The 17,055-nt window shown below is 44.1% G+C and overlaps 2 protein-coding genes across 2 annotated transcripts in view; both read left to right on the top strand.

The window, feature by feature from the left end:
* Window positions 1-7,811, top strand: ZNF367 (zinc finger protein 367). Its single transcript, XM_080973050.1, has 5 exons — window positions 1-585; window positions 3,403-3,553; window positions 5,734-5,853; window positions 6,631-6,769; window positions 7,105-7,811. The coding sequence occupies exons 1-5, from the start codon at window positions 205-207 to the stop codon at window positions 7,340-7,342; spliced, it is 1,029 nt and encodes a 342-aa protein (XP_080829176.1). The 5' UTR covers window positions 1-204; the 3' UTR covers window positions 7,343-7,811.
* A 5,379-nt stretch (window positions 7,812-13,190) lies between these two features.
* The window catches only part of SLC35D2 (solute carrier family 35 member D2), a 30,643-nt gene continuing 26,778 nt past the window's right edge, over window positions 13,191-17,055 (top strand). Inside the window, exons 1-2 of the mRNA XM_080973063.1 lie at window positions 13,191-13,425; window positions 16,341-16,374. Of these exons, the coding sequence (XP_080829189.1) occupies window positions 13,268-13,425; window positions 16,341-16,374 (192 nt within the window). The 5' untranslated portion in view covers window positions 13,191-13,267. The remainder of the gene's footprint in view (window positions 13,426-16,340; window positions 16,375-17,055) is intronic.

Consider the following 17,055-nt stretch of genomic DNA (forward strand, 5'->3'; position numbering starts at 1 on the left):
TTGCGGCCGCTGCTGGGTGACAAGCCGCGTGTGGGAAGAGGCCGCGGCTGCTTCGGGGTTGGCGGCGTCCCTGAGGGGAAAAGCTCTGCCTGCTTCGCGGCCATGCGCCCCTGAGGCGTCCCCTCAGGCACCGGAGAAGAGCCGAGGGCGGCGGCGGCGGCGGCGGCGGAGCGGAGCGTGCGAGAGGGCGACTCCCGGCGCAGGATGTCGGAGCGGCCGGGCCTCCCCGCGCCCGCCCTCCTGTGCCCGGGCGACTCCCCGAAGCGCGTCCTGGTCTCGGTCATCAAGACCACCCCCGTCAAGCCGCCCCGCGGAGCCGACGGCCGCGCGCCCCCGCCGCCGCCCATCCCCACCAGCCCGGGCTTCAGCGACTTCATGGTCTACCCGTGGCGCTGGGGGGAGAACGCGCACAACGTCACCCTCAGCCCCCCGCCGGCCACGCCGCAGCCTCTCCGCGATGGCGGAGGAGGTGGAGGAGGAGGAGCAGGGGGCGGCGGCGTCCGTGGAGCCGCGGGGCGCTCGGGCGGAGAGGACGAGGAGGCGGGCAGCCCGGACAGCGGCATCGGGGGCGGCGGGCACTTGAGGGTGAGTGCGGCGCCGAAGGGGTTAAGAGCCCCTGGAGGGGGCGGGGCAGGGAAAGGCGCGCGGCGGCGGCGGTTGAGGGGAAAGGGATCCCGGATCCTTTTCTTTTTAAAGGGTTCTGGCCAACGTCCGGCCGGCCCCGCCCCCTCGGGTGCTCTGTTTTTTTTTGGTGTGTGTTTGAGTGCAGTTAAGTCACTTCCGCGAGTGATTCACGCGCTGGGTGACGACACCTCCGCGCGCCAAAAGCGGGTGTGTGTGTATTGAGAGGTTCCGCGCGCGCGCGCCTCCGCTTTTTCCCGCGTGGTAGCGCGCGCGCACGCACGCTCGAAATTCGCGGCTGGGCGCGCAGGAGCAGCTCCCTTTGGCACCTGCGGTGCTTAAGAGGGCGCGCGCGCTCTCTCTGCGCCCTTTAAATAACAACAACGACGGTAGCAACCTCCCCTCCTTATGTCCCCCCTTTTCCCCAATTTTTTAAAATTGATTTTTACAACCTTATAAACAAACAAACATAAATAAATCATAACCCTATTAAAAATTACACTTATTAACATTGTTAAGTGACTTCCTCGCGTCCCCTTTGTTGAATTTCATTGCATGTCCTTTTAACGGTTTTCCAAATCATAGTTCTTAAAATAATTTAACTTAAACATTAACATCCTTAGAACTTCATATTATGAAATTAAACCTATTAATTCATCACTTAACTTAAATAAAATCCTAAGCCAATTAAGTATCTGCAAGCTGTTTTCAGTTAGTTTAACTTAACATGTTTAACTAAGTAATCATTAAATTTGATCCAATCTTCCTGATACTCCTCCTCCTTCTGGTCGCGGACTCTTCCGGTTAGGTCAGCTAGCTCAAAAAAATCCATCATCTTCATCTGCCATTCTTCGCCTCCTTATGTCCGGTTGATACAACTCTTAAATAAACGGCAATCTTCTGCTTCCTGAATATTTGGCATACACGTTTTGTTTCTTTTTACATTTCTAACCCACCTGAGTCTGGGTTTGAACCTGGACCTCCCAGGTCCCAGCCGGAGGCTCACTTCTTTCTCCTTTGGCGATCTGAGTAATAATAATAACAATAATTTATTATTTGTACCCTGCCCATCTGGCTGGGCTTCCCCAGACACTCTAGGCGGCTTCCAACAAAGATCAAAAATACATTAAAATGTCACACATTAACAACTTCCCTTCAGATGTCTTCTAAAAGTTAGGTAGTTGTTTTTCTCTTTGACATCTGGTGGGAGGGCGTTTCACAGGGCAGGTGCCACTACCGAGAAGGCCCTTTGCCTGGTTTCCTGTAGCTTTGCTTCTCGCAGTGAGGGCACCACCAGAAGGCCCTCAGCACAGGACCTCAGTGTCTGGGCAGAAGGATGGGGGTGGAGACGCTCCTTCAGGTATATTGGATCGAGGCCATTTAGGGCTTTATAGGTCAGCACCAACACTTTGAATTGTGCTTGGAAACGTACTGGGAGCCAATGTAGGTCTTTCAAGACCGGTGTTATGTGGTCTCGGCGGCCGCCCCCAGTCACCAGTCTAGCTGCTGCATTCTTCCATTGCCACAGTCTTAACAATGAGTCCGTAAGTGATTGTGGAAGCCAATTCTGGATCCACACGTCCTTCCACAGTGGGGACATTGGTTTCCAGGCGGGAGTTGATCACGGTGAGGGTTTGCTAAGCATGCCTTCCTCTTAGTACGTTTCGAGTGTCTTCAAAGCCCATGACACCTTTGGTCCAGGCTGTTCTCCAATTGGAGCACTCGCAGGCCAGTGTTTCCCAGTTGTTGGTGTTTATACTACATTTTTATTAGATATGCCATGAGGCTTTAAACCTCTTTTGTTGACCACCAGCATTACGCTTTCCATTTTTAAGTTCAGAATAGAGTACTGTAGTTGCTTTGGAAGACAATAATCAGGCATTTGCACAACATGACCAGTCCACCGTATTTGATGTTGAAGAATCATTGCTTCAACAGTGATGATCTTTGCTTCTTCCAGTACGCTGGAATTAGTTCGCCTGTCTTCCCAAGTAATGTGTAAAAATTACGCCACACCAGCTTGGTAGAGAACACATTTCCTGAATAAGTGGCACACACATACCCCCAGACAGTGGCTGCGAACACTGCTGCAATTTAACATCGTTCTTCGCTCTTTTTCTTTTGAGACTCGCAGAAAGGCAGGGATAAGGGAGCCACACGCTGACCTAGGCGCGAGCATCTTCACAATGCCAGTCCCTCCAAGTGCCCTTGTGTTGGAGGGTATGGAGATATGTGATCCCCGAACTAAGGAGATACAATTCAAGGCCAGCATTTAAATAAGGGGATAAGTAATACAATCTTTAGAAGAAATCGAAAGGCAGCCCTGTATAGGGAAGTTTTTAAATGTTTAATGTTTTATTTGGTTTTTATTTATGTTGGAAGCCACCCAGAGTGGCTGAGCCTACCCTGTCAGATGGTTGTGGTATAAATAATAAAATCATTGGCATTATTATAGAATAAGATGGCCCTGTTTTCATTGGAGAAATGTTGGACGGTATGCAGTGCGATGTCAGACTGGCATTGTGCAAATTGTCCAGTAAGATACCAAGCACAATAAGATATAATTAGTTATGTACGTATTAAATGTATTGATCGCACATTCAGCAAACAGGTGCTGACAAAAATGCCAGTGTTTTGGGCTCTAGCAAGTTGTGACTGTAGTTTTGTGCCAGGAAATGCCTGCAACAGCTCCACTGGCCTATGAACTGAGGTCTAATGCCCCACCACCTTTTATATAGTAGTTCTTGGGAAGCATTTGATAATGGCCTGTTTATTTACCAGGATGGGACTAGAAGAGGTCGACCAAGAGCAGACACCGTCCGAGATCTAATAAGCGAGGGAGAGCACTCTTCAAGCAGGATTCGTTGTAGTGTTTGCAACAGAGTATTCCCACGAGAAAAGTCTTTACAGGCCCACAAAAGAACTCACACTGGTAAGTGGAACAAGTCAATAAGGGGGGAAATCAAGCATGGATATTCTGTCAAAGCATGGGTCCTGGAGAAAAATAGGCTAAAGTGTTTGTTATGAACTAATTGGAATTTGTGATAGGGTGGAATTTCATAACATGATACCGTCTGTTTGTAATAGTACAACAATGGCATTGCAGCTACAATCTGAAGTCCAGGTGAATAATAAAAATAATAATAATAATAATAATGATAAAAAATTTTATTTATATCCCGCCCTCCCCAGCCAAAGCCGGGCTCAGGGCGGCTAACAACAATCAAATAATCAAACAATCAAATAATCCAACATTCTAAAACATTTCATTATAAAAATTAATTAAAATGAAATTAATGGCAATTAATGAAGTAGTCTTGGAAGTATTCATTCCAAGGGTGTCAACTGGGATAGATCAGTTGGGAGTGGATGAGACTCTTAATCTCAGGGTTGTGGGTTCGAGCCCCACAATGGGCAAATGATTCCTGCACTGTGAGGGGTTGGACTAGATAACCCTTGTGGTCCCTTTCCAGCTCTATAATCGCTGACACTTAAAGAAATGAGAGGAAGTATTTCACACATTTAATCATGTAATAGAGGCTTCTTTAGTTTCTTCCTTGCTTATAACTTTTTGTGAGAGATGCATTTACGGTAATTTGTGGGGAGGCTCAAACAATTCCCCTGAACTGCAACTGCATGTGTTCCATATTTCCTTGTTGCTCTTCTGTAAACCTGTCTCTTAATAAACACTGTAGCTTCACCAAAGTATGGAATAATAATAATAATAATAATAATATTTATACCCCGCCTATCTGGCTGGGCTTCCCCAGCCACTCTGGGCGGCTTCCAACAAAATATTAAAATATAGTAATGAAATACTGTGATAGTCTTTTAATTACATTTATACTGGGCTGGGTCTTGCTTCCAAGTGAACAAACACAAGACATCATTTGGGGTGGGAAGTAGGTGGTTGGTTTGCATCTTCTGTTTTTTTCTCTTTCCTTAAACTCCTAAGTTGGTCACAAGGATTCTGCTTCTTCAAGTTTATCCAGGCAGAAGGCGACAACAAGACACTCTGAAGCTTTTGACACTTGCTTTGGAATTAGGGCCACTAGCCAGCTAAAATTTGGGAGTGAACCTAAGGCAGTTCAGGTGCCCGATACAAAGGCTTGCTAGGTTCAACCCAGGAGAGCAGAAGTGAAGGAGGAATGATTTTGCATTCTGCAGTTTCTCGTTTCTCCCCTGGCATCCCCCCAAACAAGCCCCATATCGGGCCTACAGCATCAAAGTTCTGACATATGTTGGACTAACACACTTCAGATTTCAGGGTTGATGCGGAAGGGAAATCCAACAGCAGAACTCCCTGCTGTGTAATCTCTGGCACCCTCCAAAGGGCTATAGCAGGGATCAGCAAACTTTTTCTGCAGGGGGCTGGTCCACTGTCCCTCAGACCTTGTGGGGGGCCGGACTATATTTTGAAGGGGGGGGGAATGAACGAATTCTTATGCCCCACAAATAACCCAGAGATTCATGTTAATTAAAAAGGCACATTCTACTCATGTAAAAACACGCTGATTCCCGGACCGTCCATGGGCCAGATTTAGAAGGCGATTGGGCCAGATCCAGCCCCCAGGCCTTAGTTTGCCTACCCATGGGCTATAGGATTTTCCTTTCAATGCGAGAACTTTAAACCAATGGGACTTCAAAGAATCTTAACTTTGAATAATGCCCATTCTGTTGAATTGTTTGAATGAGGAAATATAGGGTGCATGGGCATAGCCAGCCTGGGGGGTGGGGGGCAAAGAAGGGCAGCTGCTCCCCAGCAATAAAAATAGCAAACTGAGGTTCTGCCCCCCCCCAACAAAAATCCTGCCTACGTCCGTGATAGGATGTACCTTTTGCAGTAACTTGGAAGCAGAGAATGTATATCAGAGATTAATTAAAGGTGTGTGGTCAAGTAGCATGCCAGCTAGAGCATCAGCACTTGATCCATTCTGAATTTTATGTACATCTTGGTTGTTGTCCCTTAATTATATTTCAAAGTAACTAAAAACATTTTAAAATTTGACGGCTTTACAATACTAACAAAAGTAACACACTTTTCAGAATGAGTTTTCAGTGCTTTTATTTCTACAAATACCCTTTTCAACCCCATGATTGTTTTTTCCCCAGGTGAAAGGCCTTATTTGTGTGACTACCCAGAGTGTGGGAAAGCTTTTGTTCAGAGTGGGCAACTTAAAACGCACCAACGTCTCCATACAGGGGAAAAACCTTTTGTGTGCGCCGAAAATGGTGAGCCAAGACAGAATTAACTTTTGTTCAAATAAACTGCTGTGAATACAATTGGGAATAAGACGTGCCTGCTTCTAATATGTATTATACGAGAGGGAAGGAAGATTATGTGTACTACTAGTTTGAAAAAATAACAGTATTAACAGTAAAATAAAGTGCTTAAAAAATCCATTGAAATCTATGGGAGGGTGTTCAACTAATATTTAATTCCTCAGCTAAAACTGGTGATACTGAGTGCTTTACTTTGCCTGGAATGTGTGAAAAGAAAGCATTTTTGAAAGAATGCATCATGTAGTGAAGCACTAAGACTGGGCGTGGGGGGTTTGGGATCGCTGAAAATGGTGAAAGCTGAAGCTGTGTGCTTGAATATGGAGGAGGGGAGTATTTTGTGTAGGCCCCTTGCTTCCTTAGAAGGAAGGACCTATGGGGATTATGTAGCTTGAACGGGGGAGAGCCATTTCATGGCCAGTCAGCATGTGTGGCCATAGGGCAATATATCTTTGGAATAAGTGGGGAGGGGCATGCAACAGAAATTTGGAAAGCTAAAGGGGCCCAGAACCCGAGAGTTTTATACACTGATTGGAACACGTAAGCCAGAATTTTGGTTGCCAAGCACTAGTGTCTACTTTGTAACACTAACTACAGAAAAACTCCACTTGGTGTATGTTTTGAATATTATGTTTTCTGGGCCGAGCAGTGTTTGCGTTTTAAACATGGAAAGATAGTAGAATGTCTTTGTTTAAATTATTGGTATGTCTGTCTTGTCTTTTTAATAAGGATGCGTAAGCAGATTCACGCATGCAAACCGTCATTGTCCCAAACATCCATATGCAAAGCTGAGGAGAGAAGAACCAACAGACAGACTGAATAAAAAGCAAACTGCAGAGAACAAAGCTGTTGCTGAATGGCTGGCAAAGTAAGTTCTTTCATATAAAATGCAAAGCTGCTTCTTCTTCTTCTTCTTCTTATTTAAAAAATACTTTGCAATGTTTAAAAGCAATTCATAAATTAAATAAGTTTAAAAGCATTGAGAATTGAGAACATTTTGTCATGTCACTTTGGATGTATTGTAAGTATGGCATTTCAAACCACACTCGGCAAGTCTTATTTTTTAAAGGCTTCTTATTCCTTCTTACTTCACAGTCTTTGCTTTGAATGAACCAATCCTTTCCTTAGCTTAATCCAAGGGACTATCAGGCTACAGTGTTTTCAGTTGCTATTTATAATGCTAACATTCATCTTTACTGACAGGTACTGGGAGATGAGAGAACAGCGCACTCCTATGTTGAAAAGCAAAACTACCCATAAGCCTGACCAGGAGCAGCAGGATCCCATGGAATATCTTCAGTCTGAAGATGAGGAGGAGGAGGAAAAAAATACTACCCATTCAGTTTCCTGTAGCCGCCTCCAAGAACAGCGCGAACGCTTGCATGGAGCACTGGCACTAATTGAGCTTGCCAACTTGGCTGGGGCACCATTACGACAGTAATAGACGAACTGGACCTGCTGATAAAAAGTACTGCATTTGGTACTTAAAACCAGTTAGCTCCTGGGCATAAGCTAAGCACCTTATTTGCTTCTATAGGCTGCTATTCTGTAGAATTTATGAAGAATGTTGTTGCCCCAGGAAATGGGGTAAGAGAATTGCACTTTTTTTTTGTATGAGAAAGTCAGATGTAAAGCTTTTTAAAGTATTTTGTAAATAGGAGACTGTATAATGCAGAGTGGGAAATGCTCATGTTATGGAAAGCTAGATTTGCAAAGTTAGGGCTTTGCTCTTAATCACAATTATGTGGAAGTAAGTCACTGCAATCAGTGGGGCTTGCCTCTATGTAAAAGTGTGTAAAGTCAGAATTCCTGTCATTCTTTGATAAAGTTTTCACAGGAAGCACTTTCTGAACTTATTAGATTAGAATAATGGTACGTACGTTCAAAGAAAATAGTTGAAACATTTTTTTTTTTAAATTGGATGTAAACAGTGATGCAACCATGGTTTTTCAAACATCAATATTTTACCTAGCATTGCTCGCAAGAATGCTAGAAATCGCTGTTGTAACCTTGTAGCAGCATAGAATAACTGGGTAGTATGTCGTTCAGATTCTTCGCTGTGACTACTGACATGGAGACTGACTTTCCTTTTAGTAGGCTGAGGTCTTGGCAGTCTTTTGGTTGAGTAGCACTTCTTGTTCCCAACAGAATATTGGGAACATTTGCACATTGTTGGACTCACCTATAACTGAGTGATACATCTTGCAAATTCTAGGCATCATGGTAACATTCCATCAGTTGAGGATTTCTTTCAGATTTAAACCCTAGAGCAATGGGATTTGTTTTTGGTAATGGGGATATTTACAGGGTAGCATTTTAGTAAAAGACAGCAAACACTAATACTGCTTCAGAAGATTTTAATTGCAGATAGATATTTCTTGCATAACGCCACCTTATTGCTTCCATTTGAAACGTCACATACCAAGTTTTGTGTTCACTAGCTAGTACAGTTATTGATAAAAGTATTTGCTATACAATTAGTAAATTAGGCTTCCGGAAGTAGTTGCAAGTGTGAGATGTATGGATTAGTATTTTTTTCCCTTTCCCCCCAAATTAAGATATAGGGATAGCATTTAGTGCTCTTGAGCACTCAACGGGGAAAAAAGGTATAGCCTTAATAGTTTTAAGTTATCATATGCCAGGCATGTGCCTTTTATAGCGATTTGTGATCAAATTGAGTAGAGGTGCATAATAGACTAAGAGAATTTTATGCTCCTGTTTTTAGAAAAAAATTAAGGCTATTGGCATAAAAATATAAACTATGTGATACTTGTCCTAACAACCACCTATTATTTAAGAATTTGTTGGACTTCATTCCTTCTGACCACAACAAATGAGCAAAGAATGTTATTTCCCAATATAAAGTTTAATTACAGATGTCTTGTCATTGGCAAGATAAAGATACATTTCCAGGGTTATACTTATATAGTGTCAAAGTCATTTTTGTATATCCTTAAGAATTATGTATTAATGCTGGCAAACAGCTAGAAGGGGGAAGGTAGTGCAGTAGATGGATTTAAATTACACTGTCACTTTTGGGCTTGTTAATTTCTTATGTTTGTTTGCCACCTCTGATTCTTTAAAGCAAAGCACTTCAATCTGGATTTTTCGAGCACATAACAATTGACATGAAGTCCTTGGGAAAAAAGGCTAAGGACCCTCAAATGCCAACTTTGATGCTTTCCCCGAAAGGGGAAAAACATTTTGCACTTCATGGAATCCAACTGATAACTTAAAGGTAAACTTACGACTGCAACATCTGGTATTGCGAGCAAGACCTAGTTCATTGTTGGTACACACAAACACATCCCCTTTTTTCAGTCTATATTTACACAGAATGCATATTGAAAATATGCATTTAATTATTTTTTTTAAAAGAAAACCCTGCATACTGACTAGCTCTAGGCTAGTTGAGCTGCTTTACCAATTATGTATAAAATACATCTTTGGGAAAACTCCAGAATAAGTTACATTTGTGAAAAAGATTGGCTTTTTGAAATGGTGGTTCAAGAATTCTCTGCTTCATATGATTAAGCTGTACTTTTGGCATGAATTAAAATGCTGTAATTCTAATAAGCTTTGAATAAAAAGTTGCCTGAGTTTTAAAACTGTTTATGATGATACTGTTGCTTTGCATTGTATCCTTGAGATCCTATGCTACATTCAGAAGTTCTGGTGCATGCACAATAGTTCTGTGTCTCTGACTCTTGTACACTGAAGAACTGGTTGGTACAGTTCTCTCTCTGATTTATTTAACAGGAAATGCAAAGCACCTTGTGTGCATTTGAAACCTTGACTAATAAGCCTGTTTTTGTTCATATGCTTTCTTAAGGGCTGGCTTATTCTATCACTGGAAAATATTTTTATTAAACTGTGAGTGAGGAGAAGGAGCTACAAATACAGCCGTGGGAAAAAGAAAGTGCTCTTTGAATTCTGTGGTTTTGCATATCAGTATCAGGACATAAAAGCAATCATTTGTTCCTTAGCAGGTCATAAAATGGGATACATACAACCTCAGATAAACAACAACACATATTACATCATGTCATGATTTATTTAAGAGAAATAAAGTCAAGGTGGAGAAATCATGTGTGACAATCGAAGTACACCCTGACTGCTTCCGTAGGAATTAAGAGGCTAAGTAGCAAACGGGTTACTAATCAAATGCCCTTGCTTAATTGATCATCAGCAAGTGTACCACTTGTCATTGTTCTATATATTTGATCTGTTTGTAGTTATCATTCTTGAGCTCTTAGAATATTCATCCAAACTTCTTTAGCAATTCAGTGCCAGGTGTGTTGATGTTGAGTCACTTGTGCCAGCTTCGAATAATATAAATAAATAAATAATTGATACCCCGCCCACCTGGCTGGGCTTCCCCAGCTACTCTAGGCGGCTTCCAACAAAATATTAAAATACAGTAATGCATCAAACATTAAAAGCTTCCATAAACATGCTCCCCTCCCTCACAGGGAGAAGATTGGGAACTGTCTTGAATGTTTTCCATTTTTGAATAGCCTTCCTTTCCCACGGTAGAATGATGGACGTAAAATTGGTTGGAGGTGGCCCAGTTTCATGAAAAGCACTTGCTTCTCTAAGAGCCTTGTCGTCTTTCCTCCTTGGCATTGTGTTAAAACACACCTGAATGTTCCAGTCCAGCAAACTGATAAAACTTCAGCTTTTATAGAAGAGGGCAAACTTGCTCCCATACAGTTTGAATTCCTGTATATGCAGTGTTGACTGTATTAGTGTATGGTTAGGAGAATGTTTTTAACATGCTATTATAGGTTCATAAGTATACATTCAAAATAAGATGTCGAGATCCTGATCTCTCAAGAAAGAATGTGAATATCAATCCTGCTGCTGTGAAGGGCTGAGAAAGTTAAATATGGATTGGTTGTGAAATAGAATGAGAAATGGGTTCTAGGATTTGCTGAAGGGGAAATATGTGTAGGTCATACAAAGGCTGTTATGGCTGAGTAATGTTTGTCACTTCAATTTGCCATTCTCATGGCAGTGTGCAAAAGCATTTGATCTCCAGGACTATTGGCATCCATCAGTCTCGAGACAATGGAGTTCGCCTCTGAGGGTGAAGTCAAACCGCTGCGTTAATAGCACCAAAGTGACCTTCCTTGGGTGCAAACCTGGGCAGTGTGTATTGAGGTCCTGGGCTCCCCAGATGACAAGACCCCACTCGCGGCCTTGCTGATGGGGTCTCCAGGAATGAACCTTTAATAACGGGTGTTGCTGTGCTTCATAATGGATTAGGAATAGAAGATCTCTCAGAAAACCAATTGTAACAGGTAAGAAAGCAACCTGAGTTCTTGAACAACAAAGGCACCAAAATGCAATAATAATAATAATGGATTATAAACACATTGGCATATGGCAACAACATAAGTTCCTTTAGAAACACAATTTACAAAGACTCATAATCTAGTCCAGGGGTCAGCAAACTCAGCAGGGGGCTGGTCCACTGTCCCTCAGACCTTGTGGGGGGGCCGGACTATATTTTGAAAAGAAAAAAAATAAACAAATAGCAGAATGTCGGCACCCTATATATAGAAATGAGCAAACCGGTGATATTTTAGGGAGCAGGCTAGCAGGCGAGGCCCATTACTTACATCATAGGAGCCTACTCAACACAAAACACTTGCTGTATGCAAGTTTTATTTGTTTTTTATCTTATATTTTGGAAATGCACATCCAGGTGTTCCCCCCCCTTTAAATTTCGTGGGGGGGGGGGCCAAGAGAGTTAAATATGTCAAGTTAAATTAATTGGAAACAGCTTGCAGATACTTAATCGGCTTAGGATTTTATATAAGTTAAGTGATGAATTTATATGTATAATTTCAAAATGAAAAGATCTAAGGATGTTAATGTTCAAGTTAAATTTTATAAGAACTGTGACTTGGAAAGCCGTTGAAAGGATATGCACTGAAATTCAACCAAGGGGAAGCGAGGAAGTCACTTAACCATGTTAATAAGTGTACTTTTTAATAAGGTTATGATTTATGTTTGTTTTATGTGTTTGTTTATAATTTTGTGAAAACCAATAAAAAATATTTGGAAAAAAAGAGAGAGGGTGGGGCCATAAGCGCTTGTTTAGCTTATCTGTAAATCCGGCAGAGACATCACCTTGCCAACAAAGGTCCGTATAGTAAAAGCTATGGTTTTCCCAGTAGTGATGTATGGAAGTGAAAGTTGGACCATAAACAAGGCTGATCACCGAAGAATTGATGCTTTTGAATTATGGTGCTGGAGGAGACGCTTGAGAGTCCCATGGACAGCAAGAAGATCAAACCTAGCCACTCTTAAGGAAATCAGCCCTGAGTGCTCACTGGAAGGACAGATCCTGAAGCTGAGGCTCCAGTACTTTGACCACCTCATGAGAAGAGAAGACTCCCTGGAAAAGACCCTGATGTTGGGAAAGATGGAGGGCACAAGGAGAAGGGGACAACAGAGGACGAGATGGCTGGACAGTGTTCTCGAAGCTACCAGCATGAGTTTGACCAAACTGCGGGAGGCAGTGGAAGACAGGAGTGCCTGGCGTTCTCTGGTCCAGGGGGTCACGAAGAGTCGGACACAACTAAACAACTAAACAACAACAAAGCAGTACCACTCCCGGGTTTCGGATGAGAGTCTCTCCCAGCTATACCTGGAATTGCCGGAGACTCCCGCGTGCAAGGTTCTACCACCGAGCTTCAGTCCTTTCCCACCCAAAGTTACAGAATTGCATGAATTAAACCTTAAAACCTTAATCGGAAGTCATTCAACACTGATATCCCAAGCCACTGACATCAACAAAACCCACATTTTGGAACGAGCCTTAAGCTACCTGTCATTTAGAACCTTTTAATCTTTGAACATACTGTGCCTGTCCTACTCCAAGGAACACTGGAGATGGGAATCTAGAAAGAAAAGAAAACTGTATCAGATGCAATTTAAAAACAAAACAAGATTTAGACAACTCTTTTTTGTGTGGGGTCACGAAGAGTCGGACACAACTAAACGACTAAACAACAACAAGACCTCAAAATTCCTATCACAGTCCCCATAACTCTTGCGCGGGGCATGGGTCGCGCTTAAATGCCAGCGCGCCCTAACCCGAGCGGCCTGCGCTCTGCGCTGCCTGGAGAGGCCAAAGCGGCACCAGAGGGCGCCCCAAACTCAGCGCTGGCGAGAAGTTTCCGCGGGAGCGCAAGAGGGCGCGTTGCCGCCGCCGCTGCCAAGTGGGTGGGGACGGGCAGGCTGGCTGGCTGGCTGGCCGGCCGCGATCTCCTTCCTGTTTGGCTCGGCTTCCTCCGGCGGCGGCGGCGGTGGGGATGCCGCGCGGAATGGCCGGGCGCCCGGGTCTCGCCAAGAGATGAAAGGCAGCCAAGAGGAGAAGCCGGAGCCGGCCGCTTCTGCCGCCGCCGCCGCCGCCGCCCCTTCCCCTCTGCTCCGGCTGCTTTCCGCCCTCTTCTACGGGATCTGCTCTTTCTGCATCGTCCTGGTCAACAAGGCGGTGCTGACGGCTTACAGGTGAGGAGGAGGACGAGCACCTGGACGGCTGGCGATCCCGCGCACCGTCGGAGGAGGTGGGGGGACAAACCCCCAACTTCCCCCTCCGATCGTGGTTGTGAGATCCGCTTCCTGCCCCTGCCCCATTCAAAAGCTACTTTTCTACCCAAGACTTCCTTGCAGCGTCCGTCCCCGCTGCCTCTGGGCACCGATCCTACTAACTCGACGGCAAGCCACCCACCCCATTTGTCCCGTAGTTTCCTGGCTGGGCCACAAACCTCCTTCATCGGTGCTTCTCTTTCACCCCTCTGTAAATAATGCCACCCCCCATCTCTTCTTGAACTCACACTTGCATTTTGCAAGGTGTTTGGTGACTGGGAAGCTCAGTGTGAGAGCATCAGGTTTCCTGTTCAAGTCTCTTTGGGGAGACAGTGTGGTGTAGTGGTTAGAGTGTTGGGCTAGGCGCTGGAAGAGACCTGGGTTCAAATCCCTGCTGGGCCATGAAGCTCTGGGGTGACCTTGGGCCAGTTACTCTATCTAAGCCTCACAGGGTTATTGTAGGGATTAATGAGGAGGCAGAGAACAATGTGTTCCCTCCTTAGAGGAAAAAATGAGATATAGAATTCAATAAATATTGTTCGAAATTTGGACAGCTTTGGCTTTGGTGGCAAAGGTTGAACTGAGCTCCAGAGCTTCTCAGTCCAAAGTTCTTGCTCAGCTGTTGCTTTTTCTGGTGGTTAGCCAGCTTGGGAGAGTGGAAATGCAGGAATGTGTTTCATGAATCATACACATACAGTCAAAACTAAGAGCTTTCATGGTTCAAGAATGCATTCTTCAAGAATTTCTCTTTTTTACTTTATTTATCCACACATTTCTAAACCCTTAAATCAAATGCAAAAAAAAAGAAAAAAAGAAAAAGCTTCTCAAAGCAGTGTACGCAGGCCACATGGCAAGGTAAGCTTGTGCAAATAAAAATGTTTTAAGCTGGTATCTAAAACTAAGCACAGAAGACACCTCTTTTAATATGTGAATTCCTCAATGCAGGCAGTACTACATTACAAACTCCCATTTCTTTTAGCTGTCAAACTCAGATATCACACAGGTCAGTTAGCAGTGCTTCTCCAGCAGATCACAAAGGACAGACAGACATGTATTAGGGCTGCCGTACATTCTGATTTTCCCGGACTTTACTGGGATTTCAAAGGTGGAATTGACGTCCGAGGAGAATTTCTGAAAGGTGGCACTTTGTCCTTGATCTTAGACAAGTCAATAGGAAAACCACTTTTTTGGGGGTGGGTCTTAAAAAAGCTCAGCAAGTTTGGGGTGTCCTGGTTTTTACTTTTTGAAACATGGCAGCCCTAATGTATGGATAAAGGTGGTCCTTCAAGTTGGCTGGGCTTTATATGTGAATAGTTACCTCTTAAATTTGGCCTGAGAGCATATTGACTGCCAGCGGAGATCTTTAACCAGCAGTGTCTGGACCACTATGGCCTTGGTCCAGGAACAGCTGCAGCCATAGCTGTCAACTTTCCCCCTTTTTAAAGGGAAATTCCCTTATTCCAAATAGGATTCCTCGCAAGAAAAGGGAAAAGTTGACAGCTATGGCTGCAGCTGTTGCATCAGCTGGAACTGATAATGGGCATTCCTAGCCTCAGGGGGCACCTGCACCCGAGGCGACAAAAGATGGATCAAGAAGCACCCCCAGAATGTGGAGCTCACCTACAAAGAGAGTGCAGCCCCATCTAAAACCAGCAACAGGCCTATCTCCCGGACATAGGAGCCACTCAACCATAGATCCTCCATCTTGAGCTGTGTGGAGAGGGAGCTCTTTGAAAACTAGAACTTCCCATAGGGCAAGATGGCTGTTGAGTGGTCCTGTGGTTGCAGTTGATGGGGGGTGGGGGTGGGGAAGAGTCCATCTCACACAGAACAGCAAGAGCTAGATGGGGGGCAGCTTTCCCCATAGGGCCAGCTGGTCCTCAGAAAGCCCTGTGGTGGCTGCTGGGAGAGGAAAAGGCCTCCTCAGTTGGGATATGGGAGCTGGATGTGAGAGATCGCCAGATTCATGATTAAACTCCCATCAGCTCCAGCAAGCATGGTCAATGGTCAAGGAAGATGGGAGTTGCAGTTCATCATCATCTGAAGGATCAAAGGTTCCCTACTCCTTCTGTAACATGTAAAGTCCACTGGATCACAGTCTTGAGCCTGTACAAGCAAATTAACTCCTGGCTTTGGGGTCACCTTCCATGTGCAAAACTCTTCCCTCGAGTCAGAAATAGCCCTTTTGTGAGTGGTAGAGACTTTCTGCTTGTGGAAGGGCATCTTTGCGTCCCACCATGTAACATTTTATTTTTTTATTTCTAAGTAATGATAAATAGTTTTACAGCTGTGGTTTCTTCCCAAGGCTTGCTGGGAACTATAAAGTTCTATGAGAAGACCACATCTCTGTAGCAGGAAATGTTCAATGCGATCACAAAAGTACGATTCCAAGCAGCTTGTCAAAACAATGGAAGTTTTAGTCTGTAGCTTCAGAATCAGGCAGCTTTTCATCTTTCTTTGCCAAAGGAAAAATAAAGTCCTGCCAGATTAGAGAAATAGGTTCATATGCTGTTGATGAGAATTGCATAGAAAAATTGCCAAGTAATCTGTACTGGCAACTTTTGCCTGTCTCGTCTTTCAATTGTCATGAAAATATTGTATTGAAAAGCTAACTCCCCCCCCCCCCAATTTGCACTAACCTTCTTTGAAAGGGGATAAGCCAATTTTATTTTCCTTCAAGCAATATCAGAACCTAACTTGAAGAGCTGTTATATTTTCTTTCGTTTTATCAACATCTTCAAGAGCTTTGTTTCTTTCTGAAATAAATAAAGAATTGTCTAAATCTTGTTTTGTTTTGTTTTTAAATTGCATCTGATACAGTTTTCTTTTCTTTCTAGATTCCCATCTCCAGTGTTTCTTGGAGTAGGACAGGTATGTTCAAAGATTAAGGTGAAGGGACCCCTGACCATTAGGTCCAGTCGTGGCCGACTCGGGGGTAGCGGTGCGCATCTCGCTTTATTGACCGAGGGAGCCAGCGTACAGCTTCCGGGTCATGTGGCCAGCATGACTAAGCCGCTTCTGGTGAACCAGAGCAGCGCACGGAAACACCGTTTACCTTCCCGCTGGAGTGGTACCTATTTATCTACTTACACTTTGATGTGCTTTCAAACTGCTAGATTGGCAGGAGCAGGGACCAAACAACGGGAGCTCACCCCGTTGCAGGGATTCGAACCGCTGACCTTCTGATCGGCAAGTCCTAGGCTCTGTGGTTTAACCCACAGCGCCACCCGTGTCCCTTATGTTCAAAGATTAAAAGGTTCTAAATGACAGATAGCTTAAAGCTAGTTCCAAAATATGGGTTTTGTTGATGTCAGTGGCTTGGGATATCAGTGTTGAATGACTTCCGATTAAGGTTTAAGGCCTATTCATGCAATTCTGTAACTTTGGGTGGGAAAGGGCTGAAGCTCAGTGGTAGAGCCTTGGACACGGGAGATCTCATGTTAAAGTCTCTGGCATCTCCACGTATAGCTGGGAGAGACTCTCATCCGAAACCCTGGAGTGGTACTGCTTTTTTGTTGTTGTTTAGTCATTTTGTCGTGTCCGACTCTTCGT

Source organism: Podarcis pityusensis (genome assembly GCF_964106645.2).
Source record: "Podarcis pityusensis genome assembly, chromosome: 11".
NCBI lineage: Eukaryota > Metazoa > Chordata > Lepidosauria > Squamata > Lacertidae > Podarcis > Podarcis pityusensis.

Coding starts and splice junctions, on each gene's coding strand:
- ZNF367 (XM_080973050.1), top strand. CDS start 205: ATGTCGGAGCGGCCGGGCCTCCCCGCGCCCGCCCTCCTGTGCCCGGGC. Junction 586..3,402: donor GGGGCGGCGGGCACTTGAGG/GTGAGTGCGGCG, acceptor TTTATTTACCAG/GATGGGACTAGAAGAGGTCG. Junction 3,554..5,733: donor CCACAAAAGAACTCACACTG/GTAAGTGGAACA, acceptor TTTTTTCCCCAG/GTGAAAGGCCTTATTTGTGT.